The sequence below is a fragment of the Macaca nemestrina genome, chromosome 14, assembly GCF_043159975.1.
Source record: "Macaca nemestrina isolate mMacNem1 chromosome 14, mMacNem.hap1, whole genome shotgun sequence".
Taxonomy (NCBI): Eukaryota; Metazoa; Chordata; class Mammalia; order Primates; family Cercopithecidae; genus Macaca; species Macaca nemestrina.
This window is the reverse complement of record NC_092138.1, coordinates 49,231,123-49,249,524: the sequence shown is the minus strand read 5'-3', so window position 1 is coordinate 49,249,524 and position 18,402 is coordinate 49,231,123. Positions and strand designations below refer to the sequence as shown.

The window sequence follows — 18,402 nt, the reverse complement described above, 5'->3', positions numbered from 1 at the left end:
AGCGATCCACCCACTTAAGCATCCCAAAGTACTGGGATTACAGGCGTGAACCACCGCACCAGACCTGTATTTGAGATTTATATCTATATGACATGACTATAGAAGTTTTAGTAAAAATAAACTGTTCTTAGGTACTTTATGCTGGAAATATTTTCATGTATTAACTTCACAGCTCTGAGAAGAAACCAACAAGTAACTACAATTATTTTAAGCATTTTTAATAACAATGGTACCCAATTCATTAACAAATGAATTTAGGCAATGTGCTTTGCTCTACAATCCATCAGATACATTTTCACCGCAGATAGTTCAGAAATCATTTTGGAAATAGACACACACGTACATATTCATTTGCTGAAAATGCCACTTACAGCTTTAATATCAAATATAGTTATCATAGTTCACAGAAAAAGTATAAAGTGCAAAAGCTCCACTTCAAAAGGCCTTAAATCACTCCCAAAGCAATGGGGATTAAATTTTACCACAGCCAGTGGGCATGCCACCCTTATACAGCACATCTACATAAGGTATATAACAAGGTATATATCTGAAAATACGAGATTGCTCTGATTACATATTGTGGTTATAAAATAGTTTTAAATCTGGTTTAACATATAGAGAAAGACACAATTCAAACAATTAGTCCTATAAAGTAGGGGTCATTTTTTTTTAAGTTTGTTAAGGGAATTATGTGTATAAAATCCATTGAGAATCCCAATCTGGCCCAAGACTTCTCTTTGGCCAGCTGGAATAATAGCACCTAGGCAAAGCCTTGGCTATGGAAGCGTTCAGATTAATTTCAGTGTAAAAGGAGCTAGGAGAGGGGCCCTGACCGGGTGAGCTTCAGCATCCACCTGTCCCTCAGAGATGGTTCCATGTCTGCCCCAAGGGATAAAGAGCCAGGAAGACTCAAATCCCAGTCCTGGGGACTCGACATGGCACTGGCTCATGGAAGCACGATGAACTGGCGAGAAAAGTTTTACACACCTGAGAGATCCAGTAAGTGGAAGAGGTGGTTGTATTTTTAAAAAGCCTTGTGTTTGATGACCATCAAGCTTTGTCCCTCAACAGAACATCTTTGATCTACAATTAATGTTTTAGGCACTCTTCACTGGACAAGCATAGAGTTCCCCAAAAATGCAGCCCGTCCCCAAATGGATTCAGACATCTCATCTCCACGCACCTTAAATGTGTTCACAGAAGGACTTGATTTATAATGATGTAATAAAGGGAAGAAAAGATTACTTTTTCTAATCAACAACTAAACACTGTAAAACATGAATCACTGACGGAAATGATCACTCAGAAACATGAATGGTTTTTTATAACCTAACTCCAGTTTCTGCTGGGTCTTGATCTTGGGCAAATTCTGACCAGAACAAAATCTGATTAGCCATGCCAAGTAACCACCACCATGACCTAACTCCTAAGTGTCAGCCCTACTGGAGGGAGGGAGGTTCTTGACTGCCCATCAATTAATGAAATAAGCTGTTCATTTTTTACAATCTGAACATATCAAAATCTGTACAGTCACATATTTAACAGCTATTTATGATGACTCACCAAGCCAAGTGCAGAGGCACATCAAAAAGTAGAATTCCATTCATTACTTTTTAGGGCCCATTCATGTCAGGCTTGATTAAAAAGGTAGACTCAGTAGTCAGTCTCAGAAGTCAATGATCAGCATTCAAGCATATAGCTAACTCTAGTGTATTCCAAACCCACACTTCATGAAAAAATACACAACTGGCATGTATATGCCATTCAAGCTACAGGATAAATGTCAACTCTGAAAGACATCATTTATTTACAACTATATTGGGGGGAAAAAGAGGAGACTACACCAAAATATTAACAAGGATTATACCTGGGCAATAGAAATATGGGTTACCTTTTTTTTTCTTTGACTTTTCTGTAGTTTCCCAATTTTCTTTAAAGAGTTTGTAGTGCTTTTACATAAATGAGTGATGCCATAAATCCAACTTAAAATAAGATGGGTATATTTCTACTCTTTTGGTTTATATCCCATGCTGGCAAGCTAGAGTGATTTCTGTTCAAAAGTGAAGTAATGTTTTGTCCTCCTCAAATATACTCCATTCGACATTTCTTTCTCAGCTCATCTCTTTAAAACCGTTTCTAGAAACACATTCTGCTTCTCACATTAAAAAAAAAAAAAAAAGCTGGGCTTAAAATATACAACAAACCCCCTACCTTGGAGCATTTATACCATAAAGTAGATGAGACCAGAATCCATGCCTGATAAAGTCAATCTAAAATAAGAATGGTCTGATATTTGCCTTTAAAAAATTCTAGACTTGGCCGGGCGCGGTGGCTCAAGCCTATAATCCCTGCACTTTGGGAGGCTGAGACGGGCGGATCACGAGGTCAGGAGATCGAGACCATCCTGGCTAACATGGTGAAACCCCGTCTCTACTAAAACATACAAAAAACTAGCCGGGCGCGGTGGCGGGTGCCTGTAGTCCCAGCTACTCGGGAGGCTGAGGCAGGAGAATGGCATAAACCCAGGAGGCGGAGCTTGCAGTGAGCTGAGATCCGGCCACTGCACTCCAGCCTGGGCAAAAGAGCGAGACTCCGTCTCAAAAAAAAAAAAAGAAAAAAAAAATTATAGACTTGAAACCCAAAGGACTTAACAGCAGTTCTGTTCCATCAACCACATAGGTCTCAAAGAGGTACATGAGAAGTTCTACGAATATTTAATTCAAATATCGTTTTAAAAATATTTTTTAGGCCAGGCGTGATAGCTCATGCCTATTCCCAGCACTTTGGGAGGCTGAGGCGGGCAGATCTCTTGAGCCCAGGAGTTCGAGACCAGCCTAGGCAAAATGGTGAAACCCCATCTCTATGAAAAAATACAAAAATTAGCTGGGAGTGGTGGCATGCACCAGTAGTCCCAGCTCCTAGGGAGGCTGAGGTGGGAGGATCACTTGAGCCTGGAAGACAGAGGCCACAGTGAGTCATGATTGCACCACTGTACTCCAGCCTGGGTGATACAGCAAGATCCTGACTCAAAAACAAAACACACTCTCTCTATATATAAAAGTACAATAAAGCAACATATACACTCATTCAACACCTAATTTTTCTACTTTGGAAATTACCAATTTGTTAATTTGCATTTTTACCACCTCATATATTATTAAGTAAATGCTAGAAATTTGACCTTAAATTTGAGTTAATAAAATACAATTTATTTCACACACTGGGGTTCCACAAAGATTTCTTACTACAAACAGGGTTCTGCTCTTGAACAAGCTACATAATTTGATAACCACAGATGTAGCATAAAGTCATTCATTTTTAAACTCTGAATTCAGTTGCTTATTGGGGTTTTCACCGTGGATCTTGTACAAATTCTAACTAGAGTAAGAGTTCCTGGATGTGCCAAAAATCATCACCTTCCCCACTCTTACATATGTAGGACAGTGACATGACTCCTGCCCACACAAGAATGCACCTGTCCTGCCCTCTCCCAACAACGGAATGTTACAAAGCAGGACATGCCTGAGTTAAAATGAGTATCCCTGAGGTTGATAATTCCCACCATGCACCTTGAAGACAGTTCTTGAATCTTGCATTCAGCCCGATGAAGAGAAGATTCATTGTAGCCAATGTCACATTAGGTGAGAAAAATTCAGAAGGCAACAGATTTGCACTGCTGCATCAGCGGCCCAAACTAGCCCGTGAGTGCATGGTTACTGCCAGCACTTGAGAAAAGTGAGCCGTTGGATACTCTGGGAAACCCAGAAAGCACCTTCTACCGCAAGAGTGAATAACATGATGCCCACAGAAAACACAACAGAAACAAGAAGTGAGATTCTTGAAGGTAATTTCCAGAACAGTACAGCATACTGGAGACTTTAAATGAGAAAAAGTTTCCAAAAACTTCATGTGTGCTCCAAATTTTGAACCAGAACCCCCACCACAATTGTGAGGAGCCTTTTGGTAAACTTACGGAGGTCAAGTCTTAAAGATGGTGGGTCTGTGGGAATGTTCATGCCATAATTCTTCTTCTCTGTGGATTTGAGGCTGCTGAGCTGGGGTGGGAGGGGGAAGCGGAAATGATGTCAGTATTTAAAAACTGTGCTCATCTTCAAGAATGGCCTACAGTGGAATGTAGGTTTTGGCAGAGAGGGTTTTACGCATTAGCTTCACCTTTATCTGAAGTCTCTCCATCTCTCCACAGAGGTAGTAGTAAAAGGATTCACAGATGCATGTTAGTTGAGAAATGCAAGTGAAAAACTAGCCTTTTTTAGCCACAAGTCCTGTGTGTGTTTCATCTGTTTGGTTTTGTTTAAGGACAATTACCCCAAAGGAAAATCTCTGGCATCTTCCATCAGAGAGTCAGAGGGTCTTGTCTGTCAGAGGGTCTGTCTGTCATCAGTAGAGTCCACTCCAAGGGTGCCTGGGAATGGTGGGGTCTGGAGCAGGCCAGCTTTCTCCAGGATGAGATGCATTGTACAGGGCTGGATCCCCCAAGGGACTGCTCTGCCATGGCCATTAAGGACGCAGCCCAACAAGTCACTGCATCTGGAAGCGATGCTGAGAAAGATGCATCTAGTGTCCCTAAGCCCTCCATTTTCCGTCTTTGGGAAAGGAATAGACACTTTTCCCCTTGCACAGGGGAATCCTGGTGGTCCACAGACATATTAGTGAGAGCCTCAGCAAACAGATTTTTGAAAAGATAGCCCACATCCCAACTCTTCGAAATCCCTTGGCTGTCTTCCTAGCAAAGGAAGCCCACTGCATGAGGGGCGATAAGCAGAGAAGCCAGCCACCACCTTGCCATCACGTGATCTTGACTGATGATTTCTTGTTGGCACACAGAAGGGACACGTAGGGGACACCAATGAAGGCCCATTTCTCGCTAGGCCAGAACTTGATGACAGGGCCTTGCTCAGGAATCTCTGAGGCAGCATCAAAGTAGGCAAAGCATACACAGCCCAGGTAGGCAGCAAGGCAGATGAGGATGTGCCTGCAGAGGGAGACAAGAGGTGAGAACCTGATGAGCATGAAGACTCCGCTGGCCTGAGTTCAGCCTGCTCCTTCTTCCAGTGTAACCACCCACCTTGCTGACTGTACTTGCAGCCCAGGGGCCTCTTCTAATTAGGAAAGGATGAAGATTACCAACAATCCCTGGAACAGCAGGATGATAAATCTTCAGCAATTTGGGACCCATTTTAGAATGTTCTAAAATATTGCTACTGGATAATAGGAACAAATGTGCAAATAAATGCCTTTGGGCCTCAAACAAGAAAACTGAGGCCCAAGGATTTACAAGAGAGGTGCTAAGACGGAAGTAACTGAGCACATCTGATTAGATCCCACCTTCTCACTTTAACAACTGGTTACAGATATTTTATGTCCTTCATCAGGAATAATTTTATGTTGATTAAACCACTTTTGCAGTTTAGTGGAAATTTTAAAAAATTTATCCTCACTGGGGCCGGGCGCGGTGGCTCACGCCTCTAATCCCAGTACTTTTGGAGGCCAAGGCAGGTGGATCACGAGGTCAGGAGATCGAGACCATCCTGGCTAACAAGGTGAAACCCCGTCTCTACTAAAAATAATAATTAAAAAAATTAGCCGGGCATGGTGGTGGGCGCCTGTAGTCCCAGTTAATCGGGAGGCTGAGGCAGGAGAATGGTGTGAACCTGAAGGCGGAGCTTGCAGTGAGCTGAGATCACACCATTGCAGTCCAGCCTGGGCGACAGAGCAAGACTCTGTCTCAAAAACAAACAAACAAAAAAATTTATCCTCACTGTACCTGTAAAAAGTTTTAATTTAATATTAATCTTTATCAAACAATAGACCATTTAAAAGCATATAATCCTTTCTTTTTCTTTTTTTTAGATGTCACCCAGGCTGAAGCGCAGTAGTGCAATCTTGGCTCACTGCAACCTCTGCCTTCCAGGTTCAAGCAGTTCTCCTGCCTCAGCCTCCCAAGTAGCTGGGATTACAGGTGCCTGTCACCAGGCCCAGCTAGCTAATTTTTGTATTTTTAGTAGAGAGGGGGTTTCACCACACTGGCCAGGGTGGTCTCGAACTCCTGACCTCAGGTGATCCACGTGCCTTGGCCTCCCTCCCAAAGTGCTGGGATTACAGGCGTGAGCCACTGCGCTCAGCCCAAAGACAGTATTTTTATAAATTTTGATGGTGGTAGGGAGGGGGTCTTTTTTAAAATTACACAAAATCCAGAAACTCTAAAGAAAAGATTAACAGATGTGACAACATGAAAGTTTGAAACCATTATGGCACAAAAATATTAACATACTGAAAGACAAACAGGAAACTGCGGTGGGGGGCAGGGAATATTTGCAGCACATGACAAAGTTTAAACCCTTACATACAAAGAACACTAAAGAAATTAATCAGGGTGAGGGTGGGAAGCAGGTGAGAATGGTATGAACAAGATTGGCCTCGTGTTGATATTTATGGAATCTGGGTGTTGCCTATATGGGGGCTCAATGTATTATTCTCTGCACTTGCGAAAATGTTGCAAATATGCATAAGTGGCACATAGTAATGACTGTCTACTATGTGCCAAGCCTAGATGCTGGATCTAAACTTTTTTTTTTTTTTTGAGACGGAGTCTCACTCTGTTGCCCAGGCTAGAGTGCAGTGGTGCAATCTTTGTTCACTGCAATCTCTGCCTCCCGGGTTCAAGCGATTCTCCTGCCTCAGCCTCCCAAGTAGCTGGGACTACAAGGAAATGCCACCACACCCAGCTAATTTTTTGTATTTTTAGTAGAGACGTGTTAGCCAGGATGGTCTCGATCTCCTGACCTTGTGATCCACCCACTTCGGCCTCCCACAGTGCTGGGATTACAGACATGAGCCACCGCATCCGGCCGATATAAACTTTTAAAAATAGAAACACTCAATAGACCAAAGAAAATTAAAAGGGGAAATACACGTCACAAATTTACATCTGAAAAGATGCCCAACAAAAATACTAATTTTGTTAAAAGACATAGTAATAAAAACAAAATATAATTTTTCTCAATCAGGTTAATGGGGATTTAAGTTTCCAGTATATGTGAAAGTGTGGGTAAAAGATGCTCTCTTACAGACTTCAGTAAACAGTGTTAATGGTACAGTTTCTCTGGATTTGGCAATATATATTATTAATTTAATATGAAAATATTCAGAAACTCAAATCAATCTAGGTGTTCATTATAAAAGTGTTTGCAAAAGTGGAAAATTAGAAATAACCTCAATGTCCATTATCAGAGAGAGGCTGGTTAAATAAATTACAAAGCATCCATATTATGAAGTATTAATTAGACAAAATAATAAAGATTTTATATGTATGTACTGGTATGGAATGATGTCTGTATAGCATTAGATCTATGTAGTATAGATTTAAGTATTTGGTTGGTAAAAAAAAAAAAAAATTGGGGCCGGGCTCAATGGCTCATGCCTGTAATCCTAGCACTTTGGGAGCCCAAGGCAGGTGGACTGCTTGAGCCCAGGAGTTTCTGACAAGGCTGGGCAACATGGCAAAAACCCATCTCTACAGAAAAATTCAAAATAAATTAGCCTAGCGCAGTGGCATACACCTTTAGTTCCAGCTCCCTGCAGGGGTGAAGTGGGAGAATCACTTTCAGTCCGGGAGGCAGAGATTGCAGTGAGCCGAGATCGCCCCACTGCACTCCAGCCTGGGCAATGGAGCAAGACTTTGTCTCGAAAAAAAAAAAAAAAAAAAAAAAAAGTTTGCATCATGTATAGAACGATTCTATTTTTTTTAAGTAGATATATATATGTGTGTGTGTGTACATATAAAATCTCAATGGATATATGTCAGACTGTTAACAATTATGTTTCTTTGGGGCATAGAATTATAACAGCCATTCTTTCTATACTTCTTTGTTGTTTAAATTTGTTATAAAAAACATATATGTCATTTTACAACTGGAAAGAAAAGATGGTTCAACTTTGAAAAAGCAGAAATAACACCAAATTCAGAAACAAATTAAGTTTGAGTCAACATTATTACATAGTTTAAATTTTGAATTTGACTTAAATCACTAGTGTGACAAGGGGACTTAGATAGATAAAAATGACCATCTTGAATGAGGTCATTTACCTAGTGTACACGTTTCTCAAAATTCACAATATACACATAAAATCTGTGTGTTTTGTTATCTGGAAATTACAATTCAACAAATATATAAAGTATATAAATTCGCTAGTATTAGTTGAGGTTGAAATCTAAAAAATGTTGAACAATGGATCCTAAGACTGTAAACTCCAACTTGTGCTGTTTGAGTTTTGTCTTTTGCAAATACTCCTTGAAGTCCCCAAGTCTTAAATTTAGAGTAGGGTGGGTCTCATGGTAAACATATAGAAGTTCGCATGAGCAAGGGAACGTAAGTGAATTCTATCAAATTGTGTATCTTTAGCCCATCTCTGGATAGAAGTCAACCTTTTCCTGAATCTAGATCTAACAAAGTTTTTCCATTTCTTCACCACTAGAATTCCTTCCTGGGTTCCCTCTATCTATAGGGGATAATCTACAGCAGATTTCTCCTCCTCGTGATCTTTTGCAATCAGAAGTCCTGGAGGAGAGAAAGGAAAGATCACTCTGGGTTTGAGGCTGAAGCAGTTCTAGGAAGAAAGCCACTCCGATTTCCCCCAGCTTTCTCAGAATCGGATTCTGCCTGTATTTTGTAACCCACTTTTTTTTTTTTTAACTTAGTGTATCCTGAGCATTCCAAAGTATAGATGCTCCAACTTGCTATTATTGAACTCCAAGGCTGTTTTCTACAGAAACAGGTGGGTGATATTAAACAATTCACTTTAGCTCTCTGGTCTTCTGTATCCACTTAGAGAAATAATGGAAGAGAATGTCCCTAAATGGCCTGTGCGGCCCCTCCTTTCGCTTGGTCACTCAGACCCTAAAGGTGGGGTTCCTACTGAGGACACTCCCAGCCCTCACATCACCTCTTTCCCCAGCTTTCCCCTACCTCTCCCCTCCCCTAACACCTAGCTAGAGCTCAGGTTACAGGTTCAGTTCTCAAGCTCCTTTAGGCTTTAATGATGGAGTTAGAGGTAAGAAACTGCAGACCTAAGCACGACAATCAGGCCTTTTGTTCCAGCTAAGCCTGCTCCCTGGAGTCAATTCAGCTTTTTACAAAGTGAACTTTCAGTGGCTTCTGAACCATCTGACAGTCCACCTGAGGAGAGAAGGAAGCCAGCAACCCCCAGGACACCTGTGCACCACCTGCAGGGTGAACAGAGCCCAACAGCAAGCGCAAACACACCTGTCCCCAGCCACCTCCCCATTAGCAGGGGCTTACCACACGCAGTGCAGGTAGGGGAAGTTGAAGGACGACAGCAGCTCGCAGAAAGCTCGGTCACTGATCCAGCAGAACAGGGCCAGGGTCCACCAGAGGCCCGAGAAGAGGCCCAGCTTAAACACACGCACGTTGTCACATCTGCATGGGGGTCCAGAAGGTCACTCACCGTCAGAACTGGTCTCTACCTCCTCGCCGGCCACCTTTCCTCTGTCTCCTTCGCTAGTTCCTCTCATGCCTACAACCCCTTGGCACTGAAGTTCTTACCCAACACACAGTCACTCCACAGTCTCATGGATGTAAATACCATATGTACACAGATGGCTTACAGACACCCTTCCCACCCAGGCTTCTCGCCTGACTCCAGACTCATACACCCAACTACGTTTTTGACATGAGCACCCTAATATGGATCTAAATTTAACAAGTCCATAACCTATTGCTCTCCCAGTCCTTCTCCTCCTCAGACAGCCCACATCCAGTCCATCAGCTCTCCCTTCAAAATATCTCAAACCTGACCTTTTTCCAACACCTCCCTCTAGATCCACGCTACCGCCATCTCATCAGTCTCCTTCCACCCTTGCCCTTACAGCCAATTTAACAGCCTCCAGCATCTTCCGGTTTAACCAGAGGGAAAGCCAAAGTATTCACAGCGGCCACAAGGCCTTGGATGCATGATCTTCCCTCTTCCCCTTCACCTCCTCTCTTAGGTACTCTTCCCTCTCACTGCCTGTACTCAAGCCACTGCGGGATTTGTGCTGTTCCGCAAATATCCCAAACATGTTCCTGCAAGACCATAGCACACACTGTGCCCTCTTGCCTGGAATGCTCTTCCCCTAGATACAAATCTTTGCTCAAATGTCACTCAGTAAGCCTTTTCCTGATGCTATTTTTAACAATTGCAACACCTGTCTCCACCTCCCAAGTGACTCTCCCTAAGGCCTCCTTCCCTCCTTTAATTTTCTCGGTAGTGATTATAACCTCCCTGACACCCGCTGTGTTTCACTTATATGTTTCCAGTGTATGTTTATCCACTGACATGGAAGCTGTTTACTGCCGTATCCCAGCACCTGGAAACATGCCAGACACAGAAGGCACACAACATGTGTTGAATGAAAGAATAAGTTATTATACACACTGGGACAAAGTGGTTTTCTGAAACAAATCCTAACAGCTCAACGAAAATTTCAATTGCTGTCTTCTTTCCTTGTTAAAGTCTTGCTCATAAAGTGGGTGACTTCTATCCCTGGGGAGGAATGCCTGGAGGCAGCTGGTGGCTGAGGGTCCTTCTTCCCCGAGGGGACCACTCCTGCATCAGTCAAGATCTCCTACAGGACTCAGAATACAACACAACATCTGCAATTGAGAAGCAGCTTAATTTCTATTTGTTGAACCCACAGACAGGTGTTAAAAGCCTCACTGCCTAGTGCCCTTCCCAGCTGCCTTTCAGAAACATCAGCGAAAGCATCAATAAAAGTGGGACAGGTTCAGAAAGACCTGCTCAAAAACAAACCAAAATACTCTTGTAGGAAGGCCAAAGGCATCCCTTGAAGTTTTTAGAAAGAATAGAGGCCCATGACACAGGAAGACTTACATTCCCAGTTACTAAAACAAAGAGGTAACAATTTCCATTTCTCACTTCTGCTCACCTCTCTACCTTGAAAGCCTCGCCTTTGGGCTGGTTCCCTCTCAAAAAGAGCTCATCTCCTCACCTTGACCCACCCTCTCCTTCTCTCCAGGGCTCAGTCTCCAGGCTTCTTCTGACACTCCATGCCAGCTACTCCATGCCAGACTATAGGTCTCCCCGTGGTGCAAGCTTGTCCAAAGCCGTGGCCCACAGGCTGCATGCTGACCAGGACGGCTTTGAATGAGGCCCAACACAAATTCATAAACTTTCTTAAAACATTATCAGATTTTTTTCTGTAACTTTTTTTTTTTTTTTTTTTAGCTCATCAGCTATCATTAGTATATTTTATGTGTGGCCTAAGACAATTTTTCTTCCAGTATGGCACAGGGAAACCAAAAGAGCCAACACCCCTGCCTTAGTGCACTCTCAGGGCACCCCGCCATGTTCCTTCATAACTCTCATCACAAGCTGAAACTATGGATTATCTGTGTAACATCTGGTATTAAACTAGCCTAGAGGCCGGGAGCAGTGGCTCACCCCCGTAATCCCAGCACTTTGGGAGGCCAAGATGGGTGGATCGCTTGAGGTCAGGAGTTGGAGACCAGCCTGGCCAATGTGGTGATATCCCATCTCTACTAAAAATACAGAAATTAGCCAGGGGTGGTGGCACGCGCCTGTAATCTCAGCTACTTGGGAGGCTGAGACAGGAGAATTGCTTGAACCCAGGTTGCAGAGGTTGCAGAGAGCTCAGATCGCGCCACTGCTCCAGCCTGAGCTTCAAGAGTGAGACTCCATCTCAATAAACAAACAAACAAACAAACAAACCAGCCTAGAAGCCCAATGACAAGAGGAACTACCCCTGTTTTATTCACTAATGCATACTCCATGCCTGGCAACTCTGCCAGGCACTGTTAAATGCTCCCTGAATTAATGGATAAAATTATGAATAACTGGACTCTAATTTGGTAATTTGTAATTTGGGCAGAACATTATTTTTAGATTATTTAAGGTTATCGGCCAGGCGCAGTGGCTCACACCTGTAATCCCAGCACTTTGGGAGGCCAAGGCCAGGGGATCACGAGGTCAGGAGATCGAGACCATCCTGGCTAACATGGTGAAACTCCGTATCTACTAAAAATACAAAAAAAAATTAGCTGGGCGTGGTGGCAGGCACCTGTAATCCTACCTACTCTGGAGGCTGAGGCAGGAGAATAGCGTGAACCCGGGAGGCAGAGCTTGCAGTGAGCCAAGATCGCGCCACTGCACTCCAGCCTGGGCGACTGAGCAAGACTCTGTCTCAAAAAAATAAATAAAATAAAAAATTAAAATTAAATTAAATTTTTAAAAACACAATAAATTAGCTGGGCATGATGGCATGCATCTGTAGTCCCAGCTACTCGGGAGGCTGAGGCAAGAGAATCGCTTGAACCCAGGAGACAGAGGTTGCAGTGAGCTGAGACAGTGCCACTGCACTCCAGCCTGGGCGATAGAGCGAGACCCCATCTCGGAGAAAAAAAACAAAAGTATTGATTGGGCATCAAATTCTATGCTAGGCACTATAAAATACAAAATAAATAAGCATCTTGCCTTGAATTTAAAAAATAAAATGAAAATAGTCAAGAACAAATATCAACAAATATATAGACAATTAGTCTGGGACATGAGGATCCATGAACATCCAATGCAATTAAACCTAGAAAGTTTGGCTTAAGGAACACACCAGAACAGAGAGCAAGGTGCTGGAGATGTCCTGCATGGAGGGTATCAACTGAGAGGCAGCATGTCCGGCCATTAGTCACTGCAAGCGCCAGGACAGGGCAGGCTTAGCATGTATGAGGCAGGAGCCGGGTTCTGTAGAGCCTGGTCTCAGGGCAGTCTGTTACTCTTCCTTTCTCTGCTTCTAGAGGAAGCAGGTCCTGCTAAAAGCTGCTGACCAGCCTTATTTGCACTCGGGGTTTGTCCAAACCTAACCGGGGGTGGTCCGTTCGGTTTCGCTCCCATTTTTCAGGGCTTTTATCAAAATATCAATGTGAAGTGAAAAGTGGGGGACAAAAATCATATGTACAGCAAGACCTTATTCTACAATAGAAAAATCTTGGCCGGGCGCGGTGGCTCAAGCCTGTAATCCCAGCACTTTGGGAGGCCGAGACGGGCGGATCGCGAGGTCAGGAGATCGAGACCATCCTGGCTAACACGGTGAAACCCCGTCTCTACTAAAAAATACAAAAAACTAGCCGGGCGAGGTGGTGGGCGCCTGTAGTCCCATCTGCTCGGGAGGCTGAGGCAGGAGAATGGCATGAACCCGGGAGGCGGAGCTTGCAGTGAGCTGAGATCTGGCCACTGCACTCCAGCCCGGGCCACAGAGTGAGACTCTGTCTCAAAAAAAAAAAAAAAAAAAAAAAAAGAAAAATCTTGAGAGGAATGTCTACCATTTCTTTTCTTCTTGACCCTTGATTGTATTCTCAAATTTTTCTTAACAATAAAATCACTCCTATAATCAGAAAAAGTATTTTTTACAATATTATAAATGTATCTGAGTTACTCGGCAATGTACTTAACACCACCAATTTCAGTGTCAGGTCATGACCCAAAATCAGCATAAACTTCTGTTTTCTCATGGTGTGAGGGAGAGGTCAGAAAAGACAATGGAAATACTTCTCAGGAAGCTGATTACAAGAAATGACTAGAAACAAGCCTTAGGAAGAAAGGCTAAAGAGAAAGAGAAAGTGAGAAAACCATTCCTCCTCTATTTCCTCTGAGCAAACGAGCATGCAGTGAGAAACATTCAGCTCAGACATAACATCATCGCGGGTGATAACCAGGGAAGATTCAGGAAAGAGGTGCAAGAGCGATAAGGGCATCCTTTTGTCTGGGTATTTTACCAAAGTAGGGAAACAACCATCTTTTCTTTCTTTTCTTTTCCTGGCTGGGAACTGGTGTGGTAACTGGGACACAGCAGTGAACAAAGAGACCCCATCCCTGCCCACGTGGAGTCGATGTCCAGCAGAGGGGACAGACACCAAACAAAACAATACAAATAATCTAATTACAATCAATATGGGTGCAATAAAGAAGTTCAGGGTCCTGGAACAGCATATAAATAGTTCAGCCCAATCTGAAGGATGAGTAGAAGTTAGCCAAGCAAGAGGGCCAAAAAAAGGGACTGCATAAATAAGGAAGGGCCTAGGGCTGACAGGTACAGGGTCCACGGAAGACACAGAAGGTCAGAATGGCTGAGGATGGAAGGCAGAGGAGCTTCTTGTGGGAGCGATCAGCTCACAGGGGAAGGCTGGAGCATGTCAAGGATTTGGAACTTCATCTTCACTGCAACATCGACTGGTAGAAAAATGACTGTGCTCGGGGCTGGGCGCGTGGCTCATGCATGCCTGTGATCCCAGCACTTTGGGAGGCCGAGGAGGGCAGATCATCAGGTCAGGAGATCGAGACCTTCCTGGCTAACATGGTGAAGCCCCATCTCTACTAAAAATATAAAAAATTAGCCGGGCATGGTGGCGTGTGCCTGTGGTCTCAGCTACTTGAGAGGCTGAGGCAGGAGAATCGCTTGAACTCAGGAGGCAAAGGTAGTAGTGAGCTGAGATCATGCCATTGCACTCCAGCCTGGGTAACAGAGTAGGAGTCTGTCCCAAAAAAAAAGAAAAATGTGCTCAAATGGCATGTGTGGGGAAGGAAGAGGATGTCAGGCTTGAGTAACTGGGTAAATGGTGCTCCCCTTTTCTGCAACTAGAAATATGATGAAGAGAACCAGAGCTAGAAAAGGCAGATCAGGAATCTGTGTTTGGACAAGTTGAATTTGAGATGCCCAAGATACATGGAATTAGGTTAGGTAGGCAGCTAGACACATAATAGTAGAGTTAAGAGGAAGGACTGGGTTGGAGACATAAGTTTAGGAGTCATCTGCATATGTAAGAGAATTAAAGCCACAGAAGTAGAAGAGATCTTTCAGGGGGACATATAAAGGGAGAAAAACAGTGTCTTAATCCATGCAGGCTGTTGTAACAAAACATTGTATACTGGGTGGCTGATAAAAACAGACATTTGTTTCTCATAGTTCTGGAGGCTGGGAAGTCTGAGATCAAGGTGCCAGCAGAATCAGTGTCTGGTGAGGGCCATTCCTTATAGATCACACCTTCTAGCGCTGTATCCTCACATGGTAGAAGGGCCCAGGCAGCTCTCTGGGGCCTCTTTTATAAGACCACTAATCCCATGTATGAGGGCTCTACCCCCACTGACTTAATCACCTTCCAAAAGGTCCACCTCCTAATATCATCACCTTATTAATTAGTATTTCAACATATGAATTCAGGGGAGACACAAACATTCAGACCATAGCAAGCAGGGAGTTGAGGGTGCACCTTAAGGGAGTCCTACATGCAAAGCTGTGTAGAAAAGTAGCAGTCTACGCAAGAAACTGAAAAGGAGCTGCCGAGAGGTAATGGGAAATCCAGGAGGATGTGCTATCACAGGAGCCATGGCGAAGAACATTTCAACCATGGGGAGGAGAACTAATTGGGCAAGCAGCTGAGAGAATAACACATAAGATACAGGGGGGCTGAAAACTGATCACTGGGTGTATATTCTACAGAGAGGGATTTGGGTATCGAAGTAGGGGCAGAAGCCAGATTGGCAAGAGTTGAAGAGCAAATGAGTAAATGAGAGGTGAGGAATAGAGGGAGCTTTTTTTTTTGAGATGGAGTCTTGCTGTGTTGCCCAGGCTGGAGTGCAATGGCGTGATCTCCACACACCGCAACCTCCGCCTCCTGGATTCAAGTGATTCTCCTGCCTCAGCCTCCTGAGTAGCTGGGATTACAGGCATCTGCCACCACACCCAGCTAATTTTTTGTGTTTTTAGCAGAGATGGGGTTTCACCATGTTGGCCAGACATGATTCCACCACGCAGAATCACCTGGGCAGGTTCTGAGGGTTTTTGTTTTGTTTATAGCTTTGTTTATAGCTTTATTGGGGTATACTTCACATATCATAAAATTCCCCTATTTAAAGTGTACAGTTCAAGTCAGGTGCGGTGCCTCACGCCTGTAATCCTAGCACTTTGGGAGGCCAAGGCAGGCAGACTGCCTGAGCTCAGGAGTTCGAGACCACCCTGAGCAACATGGTGAAACCCTGTCTCTACTAAAATGCAAAAAATTGGACAGGCATGTTAGTAGGCACCTGTAGTCCCAGCTACTCAGGAGGCTGAGGCAGGAAAATTGCTTGAACCCAGGAGGCGGCGGTTGCAGTGAGCATTGTGCCACTGCACTCTAGCTTGGGCAACAGAGTGAGACTCCATCTTAAAAAAAAAAAAAAAAATGTACAGGTCAGTGTGTTTTGGTATCTTCAACCCATTACCACAATCTTATTTTATAATTTTTCCAACACTCAAATACGAAGCCCTTACTTATTAGTAGTCATTCCCTTTTCTGTCTCCCCTACCACCTCCCTACATCCCCGCTCTAACTCTACCCTCACCCCAACCTCAAGACCAGACTGGCCAACATGGCAAAACCCCATCTCTACTGAAAATACAAAAACGAGCTGGGTGTGGTGGCAGGTACCTGTAATCCCAGATACTTGGGAGGGTGAGGCAGGAGAATTGCTTGAACCTAGGAGGCAGAGGTTGCAGTGAGCCGAGAATGTGACACTGCACTCTAGCCTGGATGACAGAGCGAGGCTCCATCTCAAAAAAAAAAAAAAAAAAAAGCATTTTTTAAATGGCTGGAAATAAAAAGAAGTGTTTTCAAAGAGCATTAAAATAAGGGCAGTGATTAGATGTACTTCAGTTGGGTCTAGAAGAGGACAATGATGTACCAAGAAGCGCTAAACGAAAATGTTTCTGGATATCTACCTGAACTCTGAGTACACAAGTTCCCAAAGGAAAATGCTAGTGCAAAGAGCAAAACCCTTGCCTAATAGATTGTAAATGAGACACTAAGCCTCAAAGAAAGTATCATAATCAACTGCAGCCCACCTGACGTGCATATTTTCTTATAGATACAAACTCATTTTCCCTGCCCCCTTTCTCTTTTTCCTTCTGTGTGTGAATGCAATAACCTCTCTAGGACTTTTCTTTTCTACAGAATTAAGTCTAGACAGCCTGGTCTAGGCGCTGAGATGGTCCTGGTAAGCTAGCTTGTGATCAGTAGGATGCACTGCATCTGCAAAACAGCTGCTCCCCTCTTACTAAAAATGAGATTATTAGCATTTTGAACCAAACCATCAAACCTGCTTCCATCCAACAGCCAGCAACTAACTCTTCATGAGGAATAAAACTCTTCTTCGGCTGCAGGACAGCAAAGAAGCCCTGAGCTGGTGTTTTCCTAGCACAGGGACAGCTAAAGGGTAGGCAGGAATGACGGCACCTACCTCTTTAGCTCTGCGATGAGCAGTGCAGTGCAAGGAACTCCCAGGGTCATCAGAGAGATGTTGTTGATGGCAGGCTTGACAAATGCCAGGCACGTCGTAACTGCAGACAGGACACAGACCACCACCTTGAACCTGCCCCTGAATCCATGAAAACAAAACCAAATCCATTAGAAAAGGAATTATTGTTTGTTTGTTTGTTTAATGTTAGCAAGGTACAGGCATTGCCAGAAATGCAGGCTGAAACGAAATTCTGTGCTAAGTACCAAGGTTCAAAAAGCCACTCACACTCATTGGCTTAGGAATTCCACTTCAAGGAACTTATCCTTAGGAAATAATCAGAGATTTTCAAAATATTTAGCCATGAGAATGGTAAAATTACAGTCAACCTACATCATTGAGGGTGAGATATGGATAACTGTTTTCTTCATGTGATTTTTCTGTATTTTTTTAGATGTTCAATTTCTCTGTATTTTTTCAGATGTTCTACAGCAGGGTTTAGCAATTTTTTTCTATAAAGGATTTTTGGGTTTGGGCTAGGTATGGTGGCTCACATCTGTAATCCTAGTGCTTTGGGAGGCCAAAGTGGGAGGGTGGCCTGAGCCCAGGAGTTTGAGGTTACAGTAAGCTATAACCTAAAAATAAAATAAATTATATATATATTTTTTTTTTAAATTAAATACATGTTTTTATATATAAGTGTAGATAAAGAATATATAGTATATAGTTATATTATATATAACTATATTATACATATCTAAATATAGTGTAACTATATGGTTATATATAAGTATAAATATATAATTAAATATATGCATTAATAAATATGTGTAATCATATTAAACATCAATTATATTTAATAAATCATATATACATACACACATACACACACACACACACACATATATATATAGGTTTTACAGGTTCTAAGGTCTCTGCCACAGCTACTCAACTCTGTCATTACAGAGAATAAGTAAATGAATGGGCACAGCTGGGAGCCAATAAAACCTGATGTGCAAAACAGAACCCTTTTGGCCCACGGGATGTAGTTTGTCACCCTCTGTTCCACAAAGTGAACATGTA

At 43.1% G+C, this 18,402-nt stretch overlaps 1 protein-coding gene across 6 annotated transcripts in view; it reads right to left on the bottom strand.

The window, feature by feature from the left end:
- Positions 1-209: 209 nt before the first annotated feature.
- Positions 210-18,402, bottom strand: part of LOC105489057 (alkaline ceramidase 2) — a 77,554-nt gene continuing 59,361 nt past the window's right edge. For 3 of the 6 annotated variants that reach the window (XM_071077850.1, XM_071077849.1, XM_071077847.1), the window contains 4 exons: positions 17,323-17,460; positions 11,030-11,178; positions 9,321-9,458; positions 210-4,993 (listed from right to left, as the gene is read on the bottom strand). In XM_071077850.1, coding sequence (XP_070933951.1) covers positions 4,680-4,993; positions 9,321-9,458; positions 11,030-11,178; positions 17,323-17,460 — 739 coding nt within the window. In that variant the 3' untranslated portion in view covers positions 210-4,679. Of the gene's footprint in view, positions 4,994-9,320; positions 9,459-11,029; positions 11,179-16,514; positions 16,637-17,322; positions 17,461-18,402 lie in introns of all 6 variants that reach the window. The other 3 variants (XM_071077848.1, XM_011753677.3, XM_071077852.1) reach the window with 3 other exon arrangements.